The sequence below is a fragment of the Coregonus clupeaformis genome, chromosome 21 (assembly GCF_020615455.1).
Source record: "Coregonus clupeaformis isolate EN_2021a chromosome 21, ASM2061545v1, whole genome shotgun sequence".
NCBI lineage: Eukaryota > Metazoa > Chordata > Actinopteri > Salmoniformes > Salmonidae > Coregonus > Coregonus clupeaformis.
In genome coordinates, this window is record NC_059212.1 from 51,114,161 (window position 1) to 51,125,696 (window position 11,536).

At 40.5% G+C, this 11,536-nt stretch overlaps 2 protein-coding genes across 2 annotated transcripts; both read left to right on the forward strand.

Annotated features, from left to right (window-relative positions):
- The first annotated feature begins 553 nt into the window (after positions 1-553).
- Positions 554-3,103, forward strand: LOC121535592 (zinc finger protein 568-like). Its single transcript, XM_041842804.2, has 2 exons — positions 554-990; positions 1,843-3,103. Exons 1-2 carry the CDS (start codon positions 714-716, stop codon positions 2,874-2,876), a joined length of 1,311 nt encoding a protein of 436 aa, XP_041698738.2. The 5' UTR covers positions 554-713; the 3' UTR covers positions 2,877-3,103.
- Positions 3,104-9,565: 6,462 nt separating this feature from the next.
- Positions 9,566-11,303, forward strand: LOC121535591 (zinc finger protein 16). Its single transcript, XM_041842802.1, has 2 exons — positions 9,566-9,992; positions 10,114-11,303. Exons 1-2 carry the CDS (start codon positions 9,722-9,724, stop codon positions 11,163-11,165), a joined length of 1,323 nt encoding a protein of 440 aa, XP_041698736.1. The 5' UTR covers positions 9,566-9,721; the 3' UTR covers positions 11,166-11,303.
- Positions 11,304-11,536: the final 233 nt, after the last annotated feature.

An 11,536-nucleotide genomic window follows, 5' to 3' on the forward strand; every position in this document is an offset into this window, starting at 1 on the left:
TGTTGAGTGGTAGAAAATATATTTAAAACTAACCCAAGATAGTTCATCTGTGTAGTTTACAGTGGGAGAAAATGAAGCATAGTGGGCAGAACAAGAAAGGAGTTGGGCAAAGCCAAGCACGAGCGAGCGAGATCCTATTGGCGTGTTGTAACATATATTAGCATATTTCCGTTAGGGAACGCATCCTCTGTGAAATGCGCGTGTGCACAAACTCAATTCGACCTTGCACTCCAAAACAGCACCATTTTTTACAACTTTGGCAAAGCGTCAAGTCTATAAAACGTAGTTCACTGTGTTCGTCACAGATTCTAGTTTTGGTTAAAAAAAAATTGGTAGGGTAATTAAAAATATAAGGGTAATTACAATTATAATAATATTTGTATTTTATTTTTCCCGGGTCCCCTTGCCCATTTTGTATCACAAAGTGTAATGGATCTATACTATAGTTCAGTTGGGGGCGGTAATGTAACATATTGGATGCCAACCGCCGTTAAACCTCACCGAAGAAGAAGAAGAAGTTGTTTATTGAAAACCTTTCTTTCGTCATTTCCGTTGTCCATTTTTCCAGATTTTTTTTTTTAATCAAACAATTCCGCTTGCCAGTTTCGATAAGCTGTACAATAGTAGAAACGATTCTATTATAAACATTTCACAGAGGCACTAGAACTGCATATTCGTTTTTGTGTAACAGTGGTGATTTTATTTGAAGAACAATGTCTAACACTGTTTCTTTCAGTACACAAATAGCTGCAATCATGGATGTGCTATCAAAGGCAGCAGTTGCAGAAATAACCAAACTTGTAGACGAGGGCACTGTCGTGTTACGGCTTGAAATGTGTCGGAAAGAAAATGAGATAGAAGGCCTTCAAAATAGTTTACAGCTGATGGAAAGAGAACTGATGAAAGCTCAAAGAGAAGCAGCAACACGAGTTAAAAATGACAGGCAACATGCTGAGGAAATTCAGGTTAGGAGTGGGACTCTTCAAAAAGGTAAGAGGAGGGTAGGTGCTTTTAGCAACGCGGGTAAATGTATATACTCTAGCGTTGTTTTCCATTGTATCTATAAAAATTATGCCAGCTGATTCAGGATTTCGACTGCCTGGGAAACACTGCCTGCCTGTCAGTCTCGTTCCGACTAGTTCATTGCTATGGGACAGCTGGAGATCGAATTTTAATATTGAAACAATGTTGCAAATGTCGGAGAGACAGACAAGGTTTCTACAATCTAAATGTAATTCTAAAAGAAATGTGAGAATGTCTAGATGCTTTTTATAGTGGAGATCAAATTAATAAATTGCCTGGCTGGGTTGGTTGAGTGAATGCCAAGAGTGTGCAAAGCTGTCATCAAGGCAAAGGGTGGCTATTTGAAGAATCTCAAATCTCAAATATATGTTGATTTGTTTAACACTTCTTTGGTTACAATAGGATTCCATATGTGTTATTTCATAGTTTTGATGTCTTCACTATCATTCTACAATGTAAAAAATAAAAAATAAACCTTGAATGAGTAGGTGTGTCCAAACTTTTGACTGGTGTTGTATATATGCCATTTAGAAGACGCTTTTATCCAAAGCAACTTACAGTCATGCGTGCATATATTTTTTTACATCCGGGAATCGAACCCACTGCCGTGGACGTTACAAGCACCATGCTCTACCAACTGAGCTACAAAGGACCACACCCGTGTTTTAAATACACCCGAGTTCCTAAAAGCACCTAAGAGGCGTGCTGACATTTGGTGCTATCAAGTCAGGTTATTTTGCACTGTTCAAGGTGTTGTTTTATTGCTTATTTTACTTAACAATTTCTAACAATTACATAAACCGTCTACTCTACTTCCAGGTGATGAAGAGGACCAGAAATCCCAAGCTATGCCTGTAGAGGACCCAGTAGAGAGCTTCAATGAGCTGCAGAGGTCTGGACACCTTGTAGAGGTGAGGGGTGGACTGGAGTTTCTGGTGAAAGCAGAGCAGGTGGAAGAACATGTAGCCCAGGGAACCATACAAGACCCAGGAATCACAGACAGTGTGGACTTTAGAATGGACGAAAGAGATAGTCAGCTGTGGTCCTCTGTTACACAAGGACTAAGTGGGAATAATTCTGGTCACCCAGATGGGTCTTTCACTACAGAGAGTTGCTTACAGATGTTCTCCTCTCAGGCAGATCAATATCCCGCTCCCATCCCATCCCATCCCGCTTCCTGCATCTCTTTGTCCACTGTAGGAAAACCACTGGATGACACATTCAGCACTGTCCCAGTGAAAGTGGAGCCCGAGAGGCATCCTGTGTATCATGACGATGCCATGTCTGAGTCCATACAAGCTGAGCAGGGGAAGTACAGAGATACTCTGCATCCTATTGTGAGGGAGGGCTTGATTTTACATCCCAGACTGCAGCAACCAGGACCTTCTTCACAAGGGCTCATGAGAGCAACTGAGAGCACATCGGAGTCGCACTCACACAACCAAGAGCATATTCTTAATAAGAACAGATTGAAAACAAAGAGGATGGTAAATGTTTGGAGAGCTTTACCAAACCAAAAAGTGTTCATCTGCTCATTGTGTGGAAAGGGCTTCCACCGCCATTGTCAACTTGAAGCACACCAGCACTCTCATGGTGGAGTCAAACCATACAGATGTCTTGAGTGTGGGAAAAGTTTTACTCAGAAGCAAAGACTTAAGTCACATCAGAGTGTTCATACGGGTGAGAGACCTTTCAGTTGCAGACTCTGTGGCAAGAGGTTTGCAAGGCAGGACAACTGCCAAACACATGAGAGATTTCACAGTGGACAAAAGCCATTTAGTTGTGTGCAGTGTGGTAAAAGTTTCACAGTTCTCTGTAACCTCAAACTACATCAAAAACATCAATGTAAGTAAATTTTCCAATGTCCGAATGTAAGATTGCATGTTGTTCAGTGTTTTCCTCAGCATTGTACAATTAATGAACTGTTTATGTTGATTGTTGAACCGTTCAACTGTACTGAGATTAGCAGGATTAGGTTTCCAATCAAGTATTTCAAGACATCATTTGGTGATTTTTAAATAGTGATATCCCAAGTATAAATACAGTCAAGTACACACCACACATTAAAGGGTAAAACATTTTTACTTGTGCTATGTCATAACTTACCTGGACCACCTATTGAGATGTGCCTTTTTATGAAGTAAATCAGGTGTAAAATGAGGTGAAAATGAGACTGGAGTGCCACTTTAAGATCGTAGCAGCAGTTGAGTTCGTGCATTTTGGGGTTACAAATGAAGTTTACATTTGATGATTGCATTGTAAAACATCTTTAACATGTCTACAAGGTGTTTGCAGTGTAAGGGCAATGCAACTAAATGTAAAACTGTGCTTTTTGACAACTGTCAATCAACCACTATATTTGTTTACGGATAGTTTCATTGTTGTTGCCAGCTAGGCTGACTGTATGTGCAGAGCCTTTTGTAATATAAGATGCATGATTAACATTACTGCTTGAGGATGTTGTACCCTGTTGGTTTTTACATGACTGATAATAATAGCCTAATTGTTTCTTCCCGTTGTAACTAGGTTTCCACTGTCCCAAGTGCGACTGTCAGAAAGATGCTTCAAAAGTTGTTTTGGCCCGGTGGCTGAGACTTACTGCTCTAGGCCCGGTTTAAGGCTAAGCTCATTGTTAGAACCTTCGTAGAGCATCGTTAAATCTCTGAGCTGTTTCCCATACCCAGAGCTGCCAACTCTCAAGCATTGGCCGTGAGAAGACACGCATTTGAGCCTCTTCTCACGCTCACACGCCACACCTCTCACGCATCGAAAAGTACTGATTTTATTTTCTAATTAGTCAGCGCGTTAACTTTTCAACTGTGCTCCAAATTATTTTGAAATCGGAGCATCTGCACCTGCATTTTAATAACATCACGAGCGGACGCATGGGGCGGCGCACAATTGGCCCAGCGTCGTCCAGGGTAGGGGAGGGAATGGCCGGCAGGGATGTAGCTCAGTTGGTAGAGCATGGCATTTGCAACGCCAGGGATGTGGATTCGATTCCCACGGGGGTATGAAAAATAAAAAAATTATGTATGCACTCACTAACTGTAAGTCGCTCTGGATAAGAGCGTCTGCTAAATGACTAAAATGTAAATGTAAAATGAATCTCTATCATTATTGGCCTGTCTTGCCACAGCACTATGAACCACTGCACATTAAAGCATATGATTGGTCTAGTTATGTAATGGCTCAAGGTGATTGGGTGCGCGTTTGAAAGAAAAACCCCTCGGATTGGAGTGGCGCTGAATGGAGAGCGAGAACGTTCTCCGCTGAGTTTATAAAGCTGTAAAAAGAGCAGCACGGTAGCGCTGTTTTATGTACAATGTTGTCAACAAAATGTGTTTGCTGTTACTCCCGTCCCTATTGCAGAATGCAGCCTTTTGACAGCATGTACTAACGTTGATTTAATCCACACTTGCATTAGTCCCCTCGTTTGGTGATTGGCATTTAGGCTGTGACAACGAAAAGGGGGGGTAAATATACCAGTTATTTGGTTAGGGTATAGGGTCGTCTTCAGGGCATTTTATTATCTACTTATTTTATTTACCAGGTCAGTGGAACAATTCTCATTCTTAACAATGGGCGAAACTCTAGGGTAATTTATGTACTTGTCACCAAGAACACTACTATTATTCCCCACACTTACTTTATTATTCTGCTTCATCCCAATTTTGCCAGTGTAATCACATATTTGAAATCTGATATGCCTAATTGTCTTTTAAAAATCAATTATAGGAGGCTATGTATTTTTGTAGCCATTCATGGACAGTTTTGAATGTCATACAAATAAGCATTGGATATTAAACGTTCCAGGCCTCGCATTTATTTTTTTTACTTTGAGTATTGTGCACGTTAGGAAGAGATGGTAGGGGGACTCACACCTCATAAACGCATCATATTTTGTCTATGCAGAGTAAGATGATGCCAAGGATCTTCAACTAGTAGGCATAAACCACCCGAGTTGATATTCATTAGATTTTTTTTTAAGGTTGGGTGATTTTGATAAATGTAGTGTTATAACAAGAACATTTTCAAACACCCAGCACTTGGGAAACATAGATCGGGGTGGCCAACCCTCCTGGAGAGCAAGCAGGATTTTAAAATAGATATTTCACCCAAAATACAAAATGTTTGTATCCTTACCTTGAAAGCAGTCTATGGACAAGGAGACTGCGATCTATGATTTGGTTACCCACTGTCATCAACCATTACTATTACTATTTCCTGTGCAGAGCCTTGGTGTGGTGGTAACACTCTCCGGCACGTGTCGCATACAACTTTCCACCGGAGACCAGGGTTTAATCCCTGCTTCCAACCTTCCCACTGTTTTTACCCATTTCATTACTGTCTGAAAATATGTAGAAAAAAATATTTGCATACTTTAAATTGAATTCCCCCAAAATCTCAAAGTAACAAAGTCGTCAAATTTTGAGTGTTCATTTAATGTTCAAAGCATCCTGTGTTAACATATAGACTAATATGTTATAAATTGTGTTCTTACACTGGTACAGTTATGCCCTATGAGAAATGTACAACTGCGCATGTGCGAAAATAAAGAAAGGGCATTTTCCCGCGTTCTGGTTGAAACACCAACGATGAACATGTGTGTTTATTCCTCCGTTAAGTAAGCCGGTATTCCTGTCCTGAAGATGATAGCACCAACATCCTGAATACACCTGACCTCTGGTTTTATTTATTTTTATTTTCCACCCTGCTCATAGGCCTAAACCATGTCAAAATATGTAGAATTGCAGGAAATACGTTTTAAAACAGTAACATTTTCCTGGGGAGGACACACAGACTCCCATCTAGAGGTTATGCCAGGGGGCTATGAAATTCACATAGCAAATCTCACTCCAAGCTTTCTTCAAAAGTTGGCAGCCCTGAAAACCGTTAATAAAGTTACACTTGACAATGCTCCTTACTTACCGACTTTGCGTCGTTAGATGCTTTTTTTTGCCCTTCCGCATCACTTTGTAAACAAGTTCTTCCGCTAAACATATAATTATTATTATTCAGAACGGAGTTGGCTACACATACAAAGTTGCCAATGTCTTTGCAATTGTTTCAAACAAGCGAAAGCGAAAGAGAAAAATATGTTTCAAATGAAAACCGAGATTACTGTATTAAAAGATGAATACAGTAGGGTTATAGGCTAGCCTACATAAAATACTGTAAATTGCTCTGGATGAGAACGTCTGCTAAATGACAAAAATGTAAATGTAGCTACATAGGCATATATATTAAAATCATATTGAAATCAATTTCATATTCACTCAATTTAGTTATATTTTGCTAATTGTAGGCCACGGTCTGTCATTTAAAAATAAATATTTTATTTTATTACGCAATGATGTGCCAAATGTGATTTAGTCCATTATTATTGGGTAGTATTTCAGAGCACGTACATTTACGTCATTTAGCAGACGCTCTTATCCAGAGCGATTTACAGTTAGTGAATACATATTTTTTCATACTGGCCCCCGTGGGAATTGAACCCACAACCCTGGCGTTGCAAACGCCATGCTCTATCAACTGAGCTACATCCCTGCCGGCCATTCCCTCCCCTACCCTGGACGACGCTGGGCCAATTGTGCGCCGCCCATGAGTCTCCCGGTCGCGGCCGGCTGCGACAGAGCCTGGATTCGAACCAGGATCTCTAGTTTTCAAAGACGTATGATGTCTACAAATGGTCTAGTTACTTAATCCAGAAACGAAAGTAGGGAGGTTGGTCTGGGAGGATGGCTGGGAGTAATCAGTCTAGCAGTCCAAATGTTGCATGTTCGAGTCGTGTCTGGGACAACTGTACAATTTTGCTAACCCCCATTCTAAGATTAACCAAATTAATCTAACCTGCTACGTAAATTCACCTAACCTTTGTCGTTTTAGTTCTCCTAACCTTTGTTGTTTTTGTTCCCCTAACCGCAAATGTAAATTCTCCCCGTAATTATCAATTGATGCATCTTTCCTACAACGGCCGAATATGTAACATGTATTTCCCAAAACACCACGCAGAAAACGGTCGTTAAGTGCGTCATTGGAGCATGTCTCGATACTGATTTAGGATCGATAAAAAGGGAGTGTTACTCTCTGATCATCTTTCTCCATTCATATCTTACCTTAACATTATAATAATTATTTCACAAATCTGACGACGGATCAGCTCCTAGAGAAATATTACTGCCTACATTTACATTTACGTAATTTAGCAGACGCTCTTATCCAGAGCGACTTACAAATTGGTGCATTCACCTTATAGCCAGACGGCTGCAAATATTGAGGTGGTTTATGCTAATGCTTACCCAATAAACAAATGCACAAAATCACCGATTTGGCACATCATTGCGCAGATGTTAGGCTACACATGAAATACTGTATATCGAGACAAATTACAGACGGTAGCCTACAGGTGGCCAAATATAACTCAATTGATTGAACATGAAATGTATTTCAATATGAAAATACTGTTTATTTGAATCCATTCATCTCGGTTTTCATTTGAAACATGATTTTATACATGGCTTTTTTGTATCAATTGCACAGACATTGGCAACTTTGTATTTTTAGTCAACAATGTTCTGAAGTTAGCGGCGGTCACAGACGGATAAACCATGTGATTCTATATTAAGCGGAGATCTTTTGTGTATAAAGTGATGCAGGAGGGCAAATCATCTAACGACGCACTTGGCTGTTCTATGAATGGTTTGAGGCAGGCGTTAGATTAGGAGTGCTTTCAAGTGCAACGCCTTTATCTACTCCCACAGAGTCGGATGCACTTGTGGATACCATATTTATGTCTCTGAATGCAGTTTGAAGTAAGTTGCTAACTAGCGTTACCGCAATTGCTAACTAGCGTTAGCGCAAAGACTGGAAGTATTTGGTATAATACTGTCCAGTCATTGCGCTAACGCTAGTTAGCATTGGCTCGCGAAAGTACCTCTAACTTCCTTCATACTGGATAAAGAGACATAAAAATGGTATCCATTAGTTCATCTGACTCTGGGGAAGAAGATAAATCCTGAAGTGTACCTTTAACATGCTTTTGGTAAACCGGGCCCTGGTCTCAGATGAGGTCTAATACTATACGCCTTCCAAGACATATGATAAATTACTATATCCCATTTGTATGCAATTGCTGTATGATACTATACGTCCTCTAATTCGTATGATATTGTACAACCGCGATTCCATTCATAATGTAACTTAACATATACTACATGTAGTGTTACATATTTACCTACAGAATAATACGAATTGTCCCGAGACCACGTTAAATAATTCTGATTTTAATGGATAAAGCTGATCTGTGAGCAGCGCTGCCTTTCTTTCGATCCTATCAGTATCGACACATGCGCCAACGACACACTTAGTGAACGTTCTCTCTACGTGGTGTTTTGGGAAACGCAAGTGACAACGATGCAGCGGAAACCAGTCCCTACTTTCTGCGGCTCTACGTTGCGCCTCTTTGGGGACCGTGGACTGCAAAGTCCCGCTGAATTTCTGGTGCCGAGACCGAGTGAAGATCAAAGATATCAACCACTGAGCCGGTTTATGAGCTACCTGGTTTCTAAAGAGTAATCGGAAAGCTCTGTTCACTTTTATAAGGTTTTATTCAAACAGATATAGTTTTTTGGCTTATATTAAATGATGATAACCCCAAGTGCTTTATTTTATTGATTCTATCTCCACTGTTGGATTTTGATTTAAAGTCACTCATTTTATTAAGCTGGCTGAAAACCACTTGTTTGTCACACTCACACATCATGTATCCTGTCATAAACTTTGCACTGTTTTCTTATGGTCACACTAAACTGAATGGCTATAGGCCTAGTTGATGGGTATATAACCTACATCAGATTGGAGCAATACACATTTTAGTTGTGTACTACGTTGATATAACTTGTGTCATGTTCTCATAGCATGTCAGATAGTTTGTCCAGTATGTGTGTTTATATGACTGGCGCTGCGGTTTTGTGCCGGCAGGTCGGGTCCTGTGTGAGCTGGAGTCCTGTGGGTCTGTGGAGGTGAACCAGGCAGTGCAGGCAGGAATGCATTTAAAAGTCAGTTCATTTCAGTCTTTGGATTGAAGTCTCTGACTATTGACTTAATCTTATTATTAATTATACTGCCTGTATAATTCAGTCTGGGCCTAGAACTGTCCCACTTATAAAACGGATTCTCTCTCTCTCTCGCTCTCTCTCTCGCTCTCTCTGTGTGTGTGTGTACATTTCCTCCCTTTTGTTGCTATTTTCAATCTAACCTAATTTACCATATTAATTTGGTTTTAATCCTGTTGTCAATTTACACCCAAGTATGGAAATGTCAGGTATCACATCTCATGCATACCATGGGTTTAAGGATAAGCAAGCGCATGTTTTAATAGTTTTTGTGAATAAACCTCTGCAGAGAACTGATTGGCTTATTTGTGTTTTCAATTTTACAAGTAGCTGTTTGACTGATTTCACAGAAATATCCACATATAAGGGCATTTATTAGAAAGTTTATGGTAACCCTTTCTGTCGTCGTTTCCGTTATCCAGCTTTCCGGAAGAAAACTTTTTTTCCACAAACAATGCTTCTAGCCAGCTTCAAGAAGCTGTACAATAGTATAAACGATTCTGTTATAAACATTTCATAGAAGCACTAGCACTGCATATTCGTTTTTGTGTAACAACGGTGATTTTATTTAAAGAACAATGTCTGTTTCTTTCAGTACACAAATGGCTGCCATCATGGATGTGCTAACAAAGGCAGCTGTTGCAGAAATAACCAAACTTGTAGACGAGGGCACTGTAGTGTTACGGCTTGAAATGTGCCGGAAAGAAAATGAGATAGAAGGCCTTCAAAACAGTTTACAGCTGATGGAAAGAGAACTGAGAAAAGCTCAAAGAGAAGCAGCAGCACAAGTGATAAATGACAGGCAACATGCTGGGGGAATTCAGGTTGGGAGTGGGACTCCACAAAAAGGTGAGAGGCGAGCTGACTCTTAGTGCTATCAAGTCAGGTTATTTTGCACAGTTCAATGTTTTGTTTTATTGCTTATTTGACTTTATAATTTCTAACAATAACATAAACCATCTACTTCCAGATGATGAAGAGGACCAGAAAGCCCAAGCCACGCCTGTAGAGGACCCAGTAGAGGGCTGCAATGAGCAGCAGAGGTCTGGACACCTTGAAGAGGCGAGGGATGGGCTGGAGTTTCTATTGAAAGCAGAGCAGGTGGAAGAACATGTAGCCCAGGGAACCATACAAGACCCAGGAATCACAGACAGTGTAGACTTTAGAATGGATGAGAGAGATAGTCAGCTGTGGTCCTCTGTTCCACAAGGACTAAGTGGGAATAATTCTGGTCACCCAGATGGGTCTTTCACTACAGAGAGTTGCTTACAGATGTTCTCCTCTCAGGCAGATCAATATCCCGCTCCCATCCCATCCCATCCTGCTTCTTGCAACTCTTTGTCCACTGTAGAGAAACCGCTGGATGACATAGTCAGCACTGTCCCAGTGAAAGTGGAGCCTGAAAGGCATCCTGTGTATCATGACGAGGCCATGTCTGAGTCCATACAAGCTGTGCAGGGGCAGTACAGAGATACTCTGCATCCTGTTGTGAGAGAGGGCTTGATTTTACAGCCCAGGCTGCAGCAGCCAGGACCTTCTTCACAAGGGCTCATGAGAGCAACTGAGAGCACATCTGAGTCACACTCATACAACCAAGAGCATATTCTTAATAAGAACAGATTGAAAACAAAGAGGATGGTAAATGTTTGGAGAGCTGTAGCAAACCAAAAAGTGTTTATCTGCTCATTGTGTGGAAAGAGCTTCCGCCGCCATTGTCAACTTGAAGCACACCAGCACTCTCATGCTGGAGTCAAACCATACAGATGTCTTGAGTGTGGGAAAAGTTTTACTCAGAAAAATAGACTTAAGTCACATCAGAGTGTTCACACGGGTGAGAGACCTTTCAGTTGCAGACTCTGTGGCAAGATGTTTACAAGGCAGGACAACTGCCAAAGACATGAGCGATTTCACAGTGGACAAAAGCCATTTAGTTGTATGCAGTGTGGTAAAAGTTTCACGGTTCTCAGTAACCTCAAACTACATCAAAAACATCAATGTAAATTTGCCAATGTCAGAATTTAAGATTGCATGTGACACCTTCAGTGTTTTCCTCAGCATTGTACAGTTAAAGAACTGTTTATGTTGATTGTTGAGCCGTTCAACTGTACTGAGATTAGCATGTTTCGGTTTCTACAATATGAATAAAGTATTAAAAATGTTTAACCTCTTTTTCATGTGATTTTTCTTTGCCCCCGTCAAGAGAGCAACAGCTCCAATAGCTCTAATTGCTTTGAGCATATTCTCCTTTATTTACAGTTCATTTCAGTAGCTTGTTCGATCAGACAGTAGCTAGCAGCAGTTCGAGTTCGTGCATTTTGGGGTTAAAATAAAGTTGACATTTTGAATTGTAAAACATCTTTAACATTTCTACAATGACCTTGCTGTGTAAGTGT